General features: G+C 41.0%; 1 protein-coding gene across 5 annotated transcripts in view; it reads left to right on the top strand.

Annotated features, from left to right (window-relative positions):
* LOC309711548 (Golgi apparatus protein 1-like) overlaps positions 1-15,135 on the top strand; it is a 39,540-nt gene extending 24,405 nt beyond the window's left edge. Inside the window, exons 13-27 of one of the 5 annotated variants that reach the window (XM_082541937.1) lie at positions 3,559-3,621; positions 4,578-4,691; positions 4,857-4,945; positions 6,785-6,902; positions 7,470-7,562; positions 7,984-8,121; positions 8,596-8,719; positions 8,894-9,036; positions 9,669-9,770; positions 10,399-10,506; positions 10,847-10,967; positions 11,257-11,363; positions 11,909-12,072; positions 12,701-12,774; positions 12,875-15,135. In XM_082541937.1, the coding sequence (XP_082398063.1) occupies positions 3,559-3,621; positions 4,578-4,691; positions 4,857-4,945; positions 6,785-6,902; positions 7,470-7,562; positions 7,984-8,121; positions 8,596-8,719; positions 8,894-9,036; positions 9,669-9,770; positions 10,399-10,506; positions 10,847-10,967; positions 11,257-11,363; positions 11,909-12,072; positions 12,701-12,764 (1,548 nt within the window). In that variant the 3' untranslated portion in view covers positions 12,765-12,774; positions 12,875-15,135. Of the gene's footprint in view, positions 1-3,558; positions 3,622-4,577; positions 4,692-4,856; positions 4,946-6,784; positions 6,903-7,469; positions 7,563-7,983; positions 8,122-8,595; positions 8,720-8,893; positions 9,037-9,668; positions 9,771-10,398; positions 10,507-10,846; positions 10,968-11,256; positions 11,364-11,908 lie in introns of all 5 variants that reach the window. The other 4 variants (XR_014278007.1, XM_082541938.1, XM_082541936.1 and 1 more) reach the window with 4 other exon arrangements.
* Positions 15,136-16,373: the final 1,238 nt, after the last annotated feature.

Raw genomic sequence — 16,373 nt, 5'->3', positions numbered from 1 at the left:
AGTGAGTTTGAGCCGTCCCACTCTGATAAAAGCAGGTAAACCTGAACTGGCTGCTAAAGATACTACAAGCAAAAAAAGACGCAAAGATAATAAATCTAAATCTCTTAACTCATTAATAAAGGAAGCGGATCTCTGTGATGTATGGAGAGAATTACACCCTCTGGAGAAGGATTATACCCATTTCTCAGCAGCCCATAAGGTTCACTCTAGGATAGATTTTTTTTTGATAAATAGAAGTGATAAACATAGAGTCACAGAATGCAATATCGGTATAGCCGACTTGTCGGATCACAACGCCATTCATTTGACCATTCACCTACATAATCAGAAAAAGAAATTATTATGGAAATTGAACATTGGTATTCTCAATAATGAATCTGAGGTAAAAGAGATCAAAAAAGAAATACAAACCTGTATTGCCCACAATAAGGATGATCAGATAGACCCAACAATAATTTGGGATACTGTGAAAGTAGTAACTCGGGGGTATTTGATATCAAGGACCAGCTACCTCAAAAAAATGAAGAAGCTTACACAGTCCAAATTAGAACAACAATTAAGGGATTTGGAAAAAAAAAAGCATACAGATTTGAGTCCTGATTTGGCCGAAAAAATCAAAAACGTAAGAAAACAACTAAGTGATTTGACTATGGAGGAAATAGAAAAGAAACTGAGATTCACAAAACAAACATTCTATGAGTCTGGCTCCAAAGCAACTAAAGTATTGGCTAAACGGTTAAAATTAATGCAAATAACTAATGCAGTCAACAAGATTAGAGATCCAAATACCAAGGAATTACTATATGAACCAACACAGATAAAAAACACCTTTCAAGAATATTATAAAACATTGTATAGTCAACCGGATCAGAAAAATGGACCAGAAATTGTAGAGTTTTTGGATCAGTTAGACCTCCCTTCAATAGGGACAACTCAAAATGAACTATTAACCAAACCAATTACAAAGGAAGAACTGGATAAGGCAATAAGGAGATTGAAGACGAATAAAAGTCCAGGGAGTGATGGGTACCCCAATGAGTGGTATAAGACTTTCAAAGAGGTTTTGGCCCCTATTTTGATAGATTCTTTTAATTGGACAATAAAACACGCTAAAATTCCACCTTCCTGGAAAGAGGCCATCATCTCAGTCTTACCGAAAGAAGGTAAAAACAAGGAAAACTGTGATTCTTATCGCCCAATCTCCATCTTAAATGTTGATTATAAACTATTTACATCTATAATCACAAGACGCCTAGAGCTGTTCCTTCCTGACCTGGTGGATGAAGACCAGACAGGGTTCATTAAGGGGCGACAGACACAAGACAATATACGACGCACATTGCATATAATTAATGAAGTTAATAGAGAAAAAATCCCAACAGCCTTAGTGAGTTTAGATGCTGAAAAGGCTTTTGATAGAGTCTCTTGGATATTTCTTTTTGCTGTTTTGAAGAGAATGGGCTTTGACAGTATCTTCATCAAGTGTATACAATCCCTGTATCATAGGCCAATGGCTAGAGTTAAAATAAATGGGGACTTGACAGACAGCTTTGAGCTCTTTAGAGGAACTAGGCAAGGTTGCTGCTTGAGTCCAGCTCTTTTTGCTTTGTATATTGAGCCTTTGGCTCAGTATATACGGCAAAGTACAGACTTAAAAGGGGTTTTTGTTTCTAAACTTGAACAACGAATAGGTCTTTTTGCAGATGATATAATTATATATCTACAGGATCCTGATACGACCTTTCCTTGGCTGTTTAAAGCATTAAAATATTTTGGTAAAAACGCAGGATATAAACTAAACATCGTAAAGACTCAAGTACTCTGTCTGAATTATTTCCCCAAAGAATTATTACAAAATGAACTTAAACTAAAATGGGATTCAAATAAGATCAAATACTTAGGTGTCTATTTAACTAGTGATACAAGTACTTTATACGAGGCAAACTATGTGAAGTTTAGTAACACAATCCAAAAAGATCTGATTAAATGGGCTCCGCTTGTCAAGGACCTTAGCTCAAGAATAGAGGTAATAAAAATGAATGTGCTTCCCCGGTTATTGTACCTATTCACCTCATTACCAGTCCAAATAACAGATGCACAGTTTGGTAAATGGGATAAATTAGTTAGTAGATTTATTTGGAAAGGGACAAAGCCAAGAATAAGATTTAAAATACTCCAATCAGGAAAAGAAAAAGGAGGACTTGCCCTCCCGAATTTCAAGGAATATTTCTATGCAGCCCAGCTGAGATATACTGTTTACTGGTGTTCATCAGAATATACTTCAAAATGGAAGCATATAGAGTTAAATTATTGCCTATCATGTCATCCACAAGCAAGATTGGGAGAAGAAACTACCCAGCCCACGAACAAAAATCTCATCACTGAATTTACTATTAAACTCTGGTGGACAATAATGAAGAAATATAGAATTACAGAAGATTGTAAATTGCTGATTTGGCCTGCATACTCTCGAAAATTCCAAAGTGGACAATGGGATAGCACATTTTTAAGATGGGTCAATAAAGGAATTACAGCAATGTGTACATTAATAGATGGGACAACATTTAAATCTTTTGAGAATCTACAGAAACAATTCGGATTGGATAAATCAGATTTATTTAGGTACTTTCAATTAAGACACTTTTACAATACAGAAATTAGAAAGAAGCTCTCGAGAGAAAGAAATCGTATAATAGGAACAATAACAGGTGCATATAAAAATCTTCCATCAGGAATTCTGTCGAAATTATATGATGGCCTACAAAATTCGAATAGGAATGAAACATTATATATTAAACAAAAGTGGGAATCGGAACTACAAATTGAGTTGTCAGAGGATGATTGGCGATCCTTATGTCTCACACAGCATAACTCCACTAGCTCTAGACGATGGAGAGAATATGGCTGGAAAAATGTGATTAGGTTTTTTATTACTCCGTATATCAAAAGCAAGCAGTTGAAAACACCCCAACAATGCTGGAGATTATGTGGAGACTGGAACGCCAATCACTCACATGTGTTTTGGAAGTGTAAATATATTAAATCATATTGGGAAAGAATCGCGGCAACAATGACGAAGGTGCTGGGGTATGAAGTACTGTGTGAGGCACGAGTAATGTATTTTGGAATATGGGAAAATGTAAAAAAGGAGGACTGGTATTTGTTTAAGATTATGTTGTTGTCAAGCAAAAAGGTGATAACAAAGAATTGGCTGAAAAGCGATCCTTTAAAACTGGAAGACTGGATGGACGTAATCGAGGACATATATACAATGGAAAAAATGACTTACACTCTGAGACTGAAATCTGACAAACACCGAAAACAGTGGACAAAATGGATAATTTATAAGTCTCAGTCAGCCTTATAGGGCGGGACCTCTCGTGGTTTTTTTTTTTTTTTTTTTTTTTTTTTTTTTTTTGTGTGTTTGTTGTTGTGTTATTATTATTATTGTCTTGTCTGTATGTAATACAAAGGAAAAAGTACAAAATAAAGAGTAAAAAAAAAAAAAAAAACCTGAACTGGCTGAAGTCATTTTGAGTTTGTGATTTCCGTCTGCAGGATATTCAGATTGAGGCGCTGCTGATGAGAGCTTGTGATCCCATCATTCAGGCCCACTGCCATGTAAGTATGAACTGATGAGCACATCTTCCTTCAAACTTCAATTCTTTGGACATTTTCTGTGTTTTGGTTGAATATACTAAGTTTGGTTGAGACTCTACAACAGCCTCCAAGCAAACTGATGTTCCTGTGACTGAAGCTGCGACGCGTAACGTTTTTCCTTAGCAGGTCAGAGACGCCATATACTCAACAATGGAATTGAAGCATGATGCACAAAAAGCTGAAGGCCTGCCAAGGAGGATATTTTGCAGTCTAGTTAAATTAAAAAAAATTCATCTGTAACAGCAAAATCAAATTTTCTCTTGTGGACAGTCCCCATGCTCTTATTTTGAAAATTCTCTGCAAACCAGCAGTCCTTTCACAGCTCATGTTTTCCTTCCAGTAGGTTCATCTTTTCACAGTTGTGAGACAGTCATTTCCAAAGCTGCCCTCTTATTTATTGCCACAGTGTTGTCTGGTTTATTAATATATATGTGCTTCTCCTTTTGTGCCCCCCTGAAGTTACAACTTCTGAGGGGTTATTTGTTTGTTTTTAGGATGTTGGGGGCTGGACTGAAATGGTCCCTGACCTGGGTTTTCCCATGTGTGGTCTTAAGTTCTTGACCACAAAACAAAATTTCAAAGTTTCTGTGTTTGGTCAAAGCTGGCGCCACACGAAGAGCTCGCTGTACTTTGCTAAAATGCTCATGAACAAGTTCTCGTCACACTGAGAGGTTATTTTTGATCAGATGAATAAGACGGTGACTTTTATTTTTTAACTCACTTGAACCATCTTGCATCTATGCAGTGTGCAGGAAATTATTAAGGCACTTTAGAGGAGAAGCACATTTTTCACAGCTCTTTCAAAGCATCTTCTGCTAAATACAGCATGTTGATTACTTTTGTCAGTTTCAACATATTTCAGAGGAAGTTGTCGATGAGTTCAGTCTTCCTTCTCCTTTTCTCTGTGCGCCTGGCAGGAGGTGGCTGATAACCAGATCGACTCTGGTGATCTGATGGATTGTTTGGTTCAGAACAAACACCAGAAGGAGATGAATGAGAAGTGTGCCGTGGGAGTGACACACTTCCAGCTGGTGAGCAGACTGATGGAAATGTGTTGGTGCAGGAGTAGAAGAAGAATGAGCTCCTAATGTTTTGTTATGCAAAATCTTATCAGTTTAGAAAGGCTGTAATATTCCTGCAGCTTCTTGAAATCATTAATAACCAACTGCTCTGACTGCCCTTCCGCCTGTCCACAGATTCAGGTTAAAGATTTCCGTTTTTCCTACAAGTTCAAGACAGCCTGCAAGGAAGACGTCCTCAAACTGTGTCCCAACATCAAGAAGAAGTAAGACAAATACAGACTTGAGCAAAATCAGCCATAGAAGATATCACAAATACAAAAAGCACCAGTATGTCCAACAGTTGATTGGATATGTGACCATACAATCTGAATCTACTGTCTGATTGGGTTGTTTTTCTAAACATACCCTCAGTTTTTAGGTGTTCGTGTTAGTGGTGTCCAGTCAGATACAGTCCTGTTAGACCTGCTGAGGTTTCCAGCTCTCTGTGTTTCAGAGTGTGACCGATGGCTGAATTATACTGTGAGCTGCCAGCAGCCTTTTTCCATCCAGCAGTCCAAACACTGAGGACAGTTTCACATGTAGGATATTTTTTAAAGGAAATTATCTGGACTCACAAGCCTTAGAACTCCGCACTGCTCTGTGATCACTTCTAAGTTGTTGTTTCTGGGTTTGAGAATGTAAATGTTGTAGAAACCTAAGATTGTAACACTGCAGTTGGTGGAAATGTATATTTATGCATTGATGTTGACCACTCAAAGCTCCTTGAACTGCATGCTACATTCACACAGATCTTTATTCTATGCATTGGAGAAATTTATCTGCATTGCATAATTAGCTATGGTGATACTCGTGTCCATTGGATGTCTGTGAAAATCATAACTCCCAAGTTATGATGATGGAAAAAGAGCTTTTCAGGTTTGCAAGCATGAACCTGTGGATGGATCTTTACTGGTTTCCTGTAGTTTAAGTCTGCAGATCACTGAGGGTCTCTCAAGCAGTCCGCTGCTTACTGGGCCTTCTCACCTCTGTCACCTGGCAGGCATGCTGCAGGCCAGCAGGGGTCTGCAGTTAATATTGAAAGATGGGTTTTAGACAGGCTAATCTGAACCTAGTGCTGGATTTGCAGACCACTTCAGGGTCTGTTGCATAGTTTTTCTTTCTACATACAATACAGGTTGAAAAGTGGGCTTCAACAGGAAGTTCACCGAGGGGGAAAATTACAGCACTAGATTGCAGCGAACTGAATTCTGTCATCTTACTCCTCCTGACTGAAGTATGTAGTCTAGCTACGGTGGCTGCTGTAGGACAAATAGCTTTGGCTGCCATCCATCTGTAGTGAGTGTCGGCTGCCAGTTTGCTGTTTACATCAACTGGTGTCTATTCACTCTGGAGGAGGCTGTAGAACGAGTGTGTGTAAGATCGGTCGATGAGTAAGAGAAGCTCTCTTCTGACCGATAACAGCGACACTGAGGTGAACTGTTGAGCTTACTCCTCTGTGGGTAAGCTCAGCCGGTGTTAGTGAAGTTGTGGAGTGGATCTAACATTGTTGGATGTGGACACTTGTAATTAGACATGAATGTTTTTTATTTTGCTTTTTTTTTTTTTTTAAATAAACTCAGAAAATGACTGACTGCACCTTTTAAAGATGAAAGAAGCACTAAGAGAAGTACAGGCAGCAGCTGCAGTGGAAAACTAATTATTTAAACCTCTGTTTCACTTTGAAGCTGCTGAAGCCCACTTTGGTTGTTCTAAATATGTTGACACTGCCCCCTGGTGACAGTGCATAGCTACAACATGTAGCTGTAGCTTGGTGTGTAAGCTTTGGGTCAGATGAATTCACACCCATGCTGGCCACTAAACTCCACTCTGTCCATCTCCAGCTGTGGTTTTCCCCAAAAATGTATTTGGTGTAATTTGCTTAATTGAGCTTCACTGTTACTCAGCAGTTTATCCTAAGACAGATCTTTCTACTTCATTTTTTTCTTTAATTAAAACTTTGAATTGGACACTTTCTGCTTTTCCTGCTTTACTTTTTTCTCATCTGCTGATCATACTGAATCTGACTGGTTGGGTGAACCTCTGTGACTTCCTGTCGTTGTCAGGGTGGATGTCGTGATCTGCCTCAGCACCACGGTGAGAAACGACACCCTGCAGGACGCCAAGGAGCAGCGAGTGTCTGTCAAGTGTCGTAAACAGCTGCGGGTGGAGGAGGTGGAGATGGTATGTTCTCTGACTCTCTGTCACAGTCGGGCAGTGTAACGTCCTCAGGTTTGCTGTTGGTTAGCGAGAAACCGCCCAGAAACGTATGAAACAGCCCAACATGCTGTTAAAAGAAAATGATTTTAGAACCTTTATTTTTAGGCTAAGTATGTTTGGTTTTCTGTGAGTTTATAAAAGAGATTTAACCCGTGTTTGTAAAAACAGTTAAAATATATTTCTTTATCAGACAGATATATAGATAGAAAACATGCAGCACAAAGACTTAAGAAGTCAAAATCTTAAGATGGAATAACACTTGGATACCCTGATGTCAGTAGGTGCGTATTGAAATGTAAATAGAGTAAACTGAGATGAGCGGATCTAGTTTATGTTCCTTTCACTTTTCCAAACCTGGAGTAAAAAGTAGCAGCAAACGGCATCGTCTAAGGTTCCTCCTGGGAGCATCTGGTGTTTTTTCTCTTTTCTGGTGTGCTTTGTTGAAGCGAGCAGAGATCCTTCGTGTCTTTAAAGTTTTTATTTTGTGTCTGTTTCCTTTAAATTCTCCAAATCTGCCTCAAACGTCTGCAGTCAGAGGACATCCGTCTGGAACCGGAGCTGTACGACTCCTGCAAGACCGACATCAACAGGCTGTGTCAGAACGTGGCCTTTGGGAATGCACAGGTCAACACACACACACACACACACACACACACACACACACACACACACACACTAGTTAATGAGTATGAAGGATCCTCCTGAGTTGAACCCAGAACGTTATTTTTGCCGTTCGCATCTCTTCTGATATAATTAAAAACAACCTGTAAACACTCTGTGGACCATGTTAGAACCAAACTTTAGCCGCCACCGCCACAGTGCAGACAAAAGTGTTTCCTTAACACTGAACGAATGAAGAAAGAGCCGGCAGCTTTAAAACCTAAAATAATTTTACTGCCAGTAGATTTTACCTGTAACTTTGTTGGGAAATCGGTAAAATACAAAATACGAATGTAAGGAGTTGAAGAAAATTTTTAAACAGTCTGAACTGTACAAAAAAGAATTTATTTATTCATTTATGTCTTTATTGGCTTCATCTCTGCAGGTTATCGAGTGTCTGAAGGAGAACAAGCGTAAGCTGAGTTCGCAATGCCACCAGAAGGTCTTCAAGCTGCAGGAGGTGGAGATGGTTGATTCTGAACTTGACTATCAGCTGATGAGAGTCTGCAAGAACATGATCAGAGTAAGCAAGAGAAGAAAAACAAGATCAGTTTCCTTCACTCTGAATTGTGGACATGAATCTTAGGATCAGGATTATTTCTTAGCGAGTAATTCAGACCATGTAGCAGCGTGTTAATGGCTAACCTTATGTTGTGGATGGATCATCTCAGACATTCTCTTGGCTGAAGTCTTTTCATCATCACAATCTTGTTTCTGGGTTATGATGGTGTTTGTCTCTGCCCATCGGGAACGCTTATCCTCCATCTTCTCTGTGCTGTTTTGTAATTTAACGAAGAATAAAACAGTTTTTCATCAAATGACCAGAAACATCACAGACTCGTTATCTTATCCTCTGGTGTCGGTGGCCCCTCAGAGGGTTTCTTTTGGTTAAATATGGGCCTGGGGGGGTGGGCGTTTCTTTAATTGTGGGTCCACGAGGGTTTGATGTTTGTTATTGTGATTGAGCCGAATGTAACGGGCTGTTTGATGTGTTCAGCGCTTCTGTACAGAGTCAGAGGGGAAGAACGTTCTTCAGTGTTTGAAGCAGAACAAGAACAGCGAGATGATGGATCCCAAATGCAAGCAGATGATAACCAAGCGGCAGATCACCCAGAACACAGGTACACACACACACACACACACACACACACACACACACACACACACACACACGAAATGGAAAGATTAATTAGAATAAAGCAGCTCAAGTCTAAATAAGCCGAGGTGAGAGAACAGATGAAGTGTTGCTTGTTAGCATGAGATCAGATTTTCATCTGTTATGCGTTTGTTTCCAGACTACAGGCTGAACCCGGTGCTGAGGAAGGCCTGCAAAGCCGACATCCCGAAGTTCTGTGACTCCATCCTAAAAAAGGCCAAGGATGAAACCGAGCTGGAGGGTCAGGTCATCTCCTGCCTCAAACTTAAATACGCTGACCAGGTGAGAGCCACGGCTGACTTTACCAAACCACAGTGTTAGATTAGTTTCACACCTCACATCCAGGTTTTACTGGCTCTAGGGACGCTGCTTCACTGAGCAAAAACATTCAAACTGATTTTATTTCAACAAATATGGACCTGTAATTTATTTGTTTCATCTGTTAGGTGTTGATCATACACTTACAGCTAAGAATAGTTGGGTCGGGGGTTATTCTGCTCATTTCCAGATCTGTACTTTTATTCTTTGTCTCCAGTGAAGCAGCTTTAGTGCAGCTCCTCAGTTCATCCTCTGACTGAGACTAGCTGTTTAAGTCCCTCCCCCTTAAATCAGCTTTCTTCTTATTGGTTGCCCATTGTAAACAGAAGGTTTGAACAACCTCTATACCTGTGACATTATTTCTGATATGTCCTCATTGTCTGGGATCATCAGGATCTGAGCTTTTGGCTGCTGAATAATTATTTGAAACTTCAGAAATGTTTAATTTGAGCAACCCCGGATCTGCAAGAGAGTGTTGCTCTCTATCCACACAACTTTTAATCAATCACAATAAGATGAGAAGCGTTGGTGAGTCCGCCTGTAGATGGTGAAGGAGTTATTTGTGGAATAAAAGTTTATTTTTGTGTGTGTGGCAGCGTTTGTCTCCTGACTGCGAGGATCAGATCCGGGTCATCCTGCAGGAGTCGGCGTTGGACTACAGACTGGACCCTCAGCTGCAGATCCAGTGTGCAGAAGAGGTTTGCTGCTCTCCACTTTCACTGTGACACACAGTTTATTCTTCCCATCACTCCATCCTAACTCAGGTGTTCATTTTGTGCCCGAGCACATGCGTCATAATTATTCTTATTGGGTAAATATTAAGGAATAAAAACGGTTGACATTCGCTGTGATGTAGTCATGTCTCCAGCAGGAGGTGCCAGCTGCTTGGTAATAAATTACTGCACAGATATCAGCTGTACTTTTACGTTCTACTTGCTTCTGGGTTCTTTTGGATCATTTAGAGGGGGCAAACATGGATATGACCTTCCTGTGCACCTTTACATTTGAAGGCATGCATGCAAAAAGCAGCTAAATATGTTCATGAAAACAACACAAGTGCTAAAATTAAACAAAGAGTAAAAATATGAATGTCTTTCATGCACACGTGTTGCTCCTACGCTTCGTTCTGTCAGAAGATGTCGAACAAAAGATGACTGGATCGTGACTGAGGCAACAGATTTAAGAGAGAAATATCATCAGAGTTTAAAAATATGGATTATTGAAGCGCTGCTGAGAAGCCAGAATGTGACTCACAGTGAGCAGGCAGGAGCTCAGAGGGGCTCTGACAGCATTAATGGCTTTTTATTGATTATTGTGTGTTTGCAGATCTCCAGTCTGTGTACAGAGGAGGCAGCAGCTCAGGAGCAGACAGGACAGGTGGAGGAATGTCTGAAAATCAACCTGCTGAAGCTCAAGAAGGAAGGATGTAAGAAGGTAAAACGAGCTCACCGCTGCCTTCACTGACCACTCAGACAAACAGACCATCATTTGGATTTCAGTTTCAGCTGTAGACGCAAAGTAACCGTTTCTTTTATTATTTCATTTTCATTTACAAACTCTTATTCTTATGATAGAAATCAAGCGTACCTCTTTGAGTTACAGTGATGTAACTGTGGCTATTTTCTGGCATCAATGTTTAAATGAATCTTTTATAAAGAAAAGGAGGAATCGCACTACAGAATCAACTCATGATCCTTTCTTTCTAGAAGCTTTTCTAACAACACATTTATGCTCCTCCTCTCCCGCTCCCTCCTCTCCCACGCTGACCCCGCAGGAGGTGTTGAACATGCTGAAGGAGAGTAAGGCGGACATCTATGTCGACCCCGTCCTTCACACGGCCTGCGCTCTGGACATCAAACACCACTGTGCTGCCATCCCACCAGGCAAAGGACGCCGTGAGTCAAACTCACTCAGAAGTCATGTGACTCAGACACGAAAAACAAACATCCCACTTTTTATTTCAACGACTGGCTGCTATTCAGCGGCCGTCAGAACAAAAGAAGGGCAAACTTTAATTTTGCTGACTCCTGCAATGCAATGTTATTTATTTTTAATCAGGTAGAGAAAAGGTAGCAGAAACAAACTGCTTCTTCTGCATAATACACAGAAACTACAATCCATCCATCCAAATTCTGTTTGTTTTTCAGTTTATTTATATCTAATGGAAGTTTTGTGTCCCATCAGAAATGTCGTGCCTGATGGAAGCGCTGCAGGACAAACGTATCCGTCTGCAGCCCGAGTGCAAGAAGAGACTTCAGGATCGCATCGATATGTGGAGCTACGCTGCCAAGGTACACGCACCGAGCAGGGAAACACCTGTGACACACGTGCGCACATTTGAGGAGGGTGGAGGTCTGCAGGTGCTATCAATCAAGTTCAGCATAACAAGGACCGAGTTACATGATTTGGCTTCACTTAATCTATCGCAGGATCTTCCAAGAGTGGGAGTGCTATTTTCCAGAGCTCTGACTGGTGGTGATTTTGTATGTCTTGCTCTCTTATCGTCACATTACCTGCTCCAGAGTAAGTTAGGCCTGCAGCATAGGTTGCTATGTTAGTGGTCATTAAAACCAGCTTTAGGTTTAAACCTGAAAACACAAGATTAAACCTGAAGTTGTCGCCTTTGACCTTTTTGAGTCAGTTTTAAGAGACTTTTATTTTGAAATTGATTACTTTAATTCAACATGCTTTTACCTCATAATTGGGCGATTGAACACATTTTTATTTTTTATTGAAATATTTTTGAATAAGTAATTTGCACAAAAGTTTAAAGGTGCTTTTATTTTTCCTCTGAAATGACGCAGGCTTTTAATTCTTTCTCTCTGCCGTCCACCAGGTGGCGCCTGCTGAGGGACTTGGGGACTTGGCCATGCAGGTGATGACATCGCCGTCCAAGAACTACATCCTGACTGTGATCTGTGCCGGTGTGGCGCTGCTCTTCATGATGGGGCTGTTCTGCGGCAGGTTCACCAAGCGAGTCACTCAGGAGCTCAAGGACAGGTAGACTCCGCCCCCCCCTCTGGGGTCAGGACATATTTAACGACCGCAACTGAAAAAGACCTCCTCGCCATTTCACCCCTGATGCTCCTGAAAGTCCGCCGCATCGTCTTTACTTTCCTCCTGCAAGCTTTTTCACCCTCTCTCACAGCTGGGGCCATCTACATGGGAATGACATTACCCACAATCCTAGCTGTCAGAGATTTTCACACATTCTTATCTGATATATCTGGAGGGTTTTTTTTGTTTGTTTTTTAACTCTTTCTCTTTTTGCTGTTGGTTTAAGGGGCAAGGATAGGGAGGGGAATTGGTAAGAATGTGGGGTCGGAGGTCAACGGTTATAAGTCAAGGTGAAAAAATGAAATGCGTAGGTGTAAATGTGTAGAATGCAGGGTGGGCAAATGCTCATGTGTAATAGAGCAGTTTAATGACTCCAGTATTTTATTGATAAGAGTGTGTGTTGCTGTGAAGGTATGTGTGTGTGAGCGCGAGTGTGTGTTGCTGTGAGGGTGTGTGTGAGATCCAAACTGTCTTTATGCCGCCAGATTGTTTTCTCCTTCTGCTTGAACAGGTTTTTGGAGTTTATTACACTTTTTTCCCCCCTTCTTTTTTTTGTGCTGATTCATATTAGATTTTATCGCCAAGGGACTGCCAAGTGGGCGGTGCCAGCCAGCCCTCGACCGAGCCACAGATAAAGAGGCGAGGGTGGGGCCACAGAGTTGCACCTCACACACTTTGGCCAACTCGCTACAACCGGAATCGCTTGTGGTTATTTTACTTGGGTTTTTTTGTTTGTTTTCTCCAGATGGAGAAACCTCATCAATCCGGTGTCTTATTTTCCCACAGCACAGCCTGTGTCATAAATGCACCGTGTGTGTCCACCTGCTGCTCCCATCATTGCCATCTCGGGTGGGATTTTTTTTTTTTTTTTTTTAAACATCACTCTGCTCAGACTGGGATGGAAACCAGACGTTTTGATTGCCGCCCATCGCCGCGCAGAGTGGCTGTCGGTTTTGTGCTGGTTGGCACGAAAAAGCTGAGAAGCAATGCAGGAAAAAAATAAAGACAAAAAAGAAACAATTCTAGATTACTATAGAGATGTGAACATTTTTGTGTAAAAATGATACTGGAATCATTGCACATCTTTCGTTCTTTTTTTTTTTTTTTAAATATCTATAAATATATATATATTGTTTTGTCATAGCCTTATTTATTTGTTTACTTTTTGTTTTTTTTTCATCTATTATTTGAATGTTCTCTGGTTGCCTTTTCTCCAGCGAGACTCCCTTCTTCCTGCAGGGGGGGTGGGAGGAGGGAGAGGAGAGGCAGGGCGTCGAACTCCTTGAGGAACTAGTGGATTTTCACGTGGGACAGTGCGGATTTTGAAATGCTGCATGCCTCCAGCTCCGTGTTTTTATTCTTGGGCTTGACCAGAGTCACTTTGCATGATTCCTGGTTCCAAATAATCTTTATTTGCTTCCTACTGGTTGACTGTTCCTCCTAAGAAAGAGGTCTGAGCAGCAGATGGGGGTAAGGCTTGTGTGCCTGAGATGACCGGATTAAGGATATCTTCTCTTTTTCTCTCTCTCATCATACAGATCCAGGATGTAGAGCAGCCTGAAGCCTGAGCTTTCCAGTTACTGTACATACACTGGCCTCGTTATTAGAAACATTGTAATTTTTTTTTTTTTTTTAAATTTTAACATTAACATCCATCAGTTCAACAGAAGTTGTGTAGGTTCGCCTGAGGCAGTGTCGAGCAGCAGAATGCAGTTCCGCCATTGTCAACTTGATGCCGACTCCAGCATGAGTCAGTGTTCAAGGTTACCGCAGAAATAAAAATGTTTAAAGCTTGTCACAAAAATCATTTTGATCTCTGTAGATGGTTTCTCCTTCATAGCTGCACTCTGGGTAAATTCATTCGTAGCTCACCTGGTCCAACTTTGTGAAGACTTAAAGTTGGGTGAGGGTGCTTTGAGGGTGTGCCGACACTGGCAACTAATTGGAATCACTGAGCTCTGGAACGTGTTTCGGGTGTCTTCTCCTTTGATGATGATGATGATGATAATGAATATGACTTTGACGTGCAGGTAATTCTTCTAACAAACCATCCAACAGGTCTCTGCTTTGGTAATCGTGGCATTGTCTTTATTTTTTTCGCTTGTTACTTGCCACTAATGACTCTGTTACTGTAAAGTTGTCTCAACAGCATTTAACAAAGCATGAGATATTGCCAGGTGCATACCAGTTTTTACCACGAGATGGGGCAACAAGGCAAGAGATTAAGAGCATGTTCTTAGTCTCTTAAGGGAAGGCAGAAATATTTCAGTACACCCCCTGGAAGAATTCTGCCCCCTGGTGGTGAAAGTGTTACAAATGTTACCTTTAACACTAACTGGCAGGTTATGCACACTCACACAGTTTACAACTCTCCCCTCTCGTCCAGATACGGTCACTCTGGCTCTGTAAAAGCATATACACAGACATATATAGTCTGTGGTTCTGTAGAGGAGGACGGATTGCTCGGAGGGCGTGTTTGCGACGCTCAGCCTGCAGGTCGATGCCCGAGGAGGCGTTCAGTCTCATATAAACACGTGTGAGCAAACACTAAATCGAGGGCCTCTCCTCTCCCTGCGTGAGCTGATCACATGTACATGTGTATGATACTGAGTGACGATAACTTACTGTAAACTACATGTACCGTTCCCCTTCTAACTGTTGAAGCTTGGCGTGGTGAGCGCTGCCCTCTCTGCTTGTAAATGAGACGTTCTGCTTCATTGAAATGCCTTTTTTCCATCAGATTTTGTTTGTTTTTAAATCGAAGTGTGCCTAACCGCCGTCCCGCTGTACAGGACATCCCAGACGACCTGTTGCACCCAACAGAGGGTGACGTGTGGCGTATTTGACCGATCTTTTTGTAAAACTCTCTTGTTTGTTTGTTTGATTCCATTGAGCTCCTGATTGGTTTGGGGTTTTTTTTGTCCACTTTTTTTCTTTTGTTGTTGTTGTACAGATGAAAAATTGGACAGTTTGTTAATGATAATAATAAAGTCTGCAAGGTTTCTACTCCACTGTTTCTTTATTTCAAATCCGGCTCAACCAGAATTTACGCTGTGAAATGTAATATCTGTACATGTGGTAATACTTGAGCCCTGCACTAAATGTAGTGCTTTTTTTTTTTTGTGCATCTATATAAACTTTGAGGAAATGTTTGATTCCAAGTGGGACAGATGTTTGTTTCTACAGTGAGGTATTTGTGTGACATCTGGATGTAAATGAATAGGAGCCAGAGCGGGTGTCCATGTATATGGCATATGTATATGTGTCTGCTTTTATAATATGGAAAAATTGAGATTTGCTAAAAATGCACTTCGGTTGCTGAAGTGATATTTATGTGGCATCAATGAGTAAGTTTAAGATGCCTTCAGAACAGACCCTTACATTTAGGAAATAAGTTTCCTATTCTTTAGGTAATTATGGTAAAACTTTTCTTTGTTTTCACATCAGTTTGTGGGGCTTCAGCTCAGTTTTTTTGAAGCTTAAAAAAAAATCCCAATTTAATTTTGAAAGGTTAAAAGTTCTCATCTTAAGAAACCGCTGTGTCCAAAAATCTGCGTGTAGTGTTGGAAGAGACCAGCTCGAGCAAAGTGTGGATCGGGCTGTACTTGCATGTAGTTCCAATTTGTACCACAAGGTGGCCCAACTATTTAAACTAGTGTTTGTGTAACCAGGCACATCATTAAAAACACTTTATATACCACACTGCCTCGGAGACAAATCAAAGCCTCGTGAGACTAAAACTGTCCTCCGTGGTTGAAAGTTTGAGTTTGCAGTGGGCGATCACAAAAAATCAAAACCATGTGGTGGCGTCCTTCGTTGTCAGACTGCAGCTCTCAAGCAAAATCCCGTCAGTGGCCTCAAACATCAACATCCAGACAGTTGCAGTGCTGTGGCTTCACTCTCATCTCCAACTATAGACTCTCTCGGTTGCTCGCTGCACAATGCAGTACAAAGTTAAGCCCCAAAACGTGAATGAATGCAGTGAAACTTCCTCTGAATTAAAGGACATGTTTTGCGGTTGTGCAAACGAAATCACACACAGTACCTTTTACGTTACAGCCCACCATTGTTTTAGGCGTTTTGCTGTAATCTGGCTTCCCCTCTGCAGCCTGCGGCTCCAGTGTTTTTCACTCTGGTCTTTCCTGCTTCTATTTGTGAACAGCACTCGCTCCATTATCCAGAACAATAGACCTTCACTCACAGAATGAAATGGTGCACAAAAGCCGGAGCGCCCAACAGTGATG

Source organism: Aulonocara stuartgranti, assembly GCF_965226115.1.
Source record: "Aulonocara stuartgranti genome assembly, chromosome: 7".
NCBI classification, from domain to species: Eukaryota; Metazoa; Chordata; class Actinopteri; order Cichliformes; family Cichlidae; genus Aulonocara; species Aulonocara stuartgranti.
This window is presented reverse-complemented; position numbering and strand designations above follow the sequence as displayed.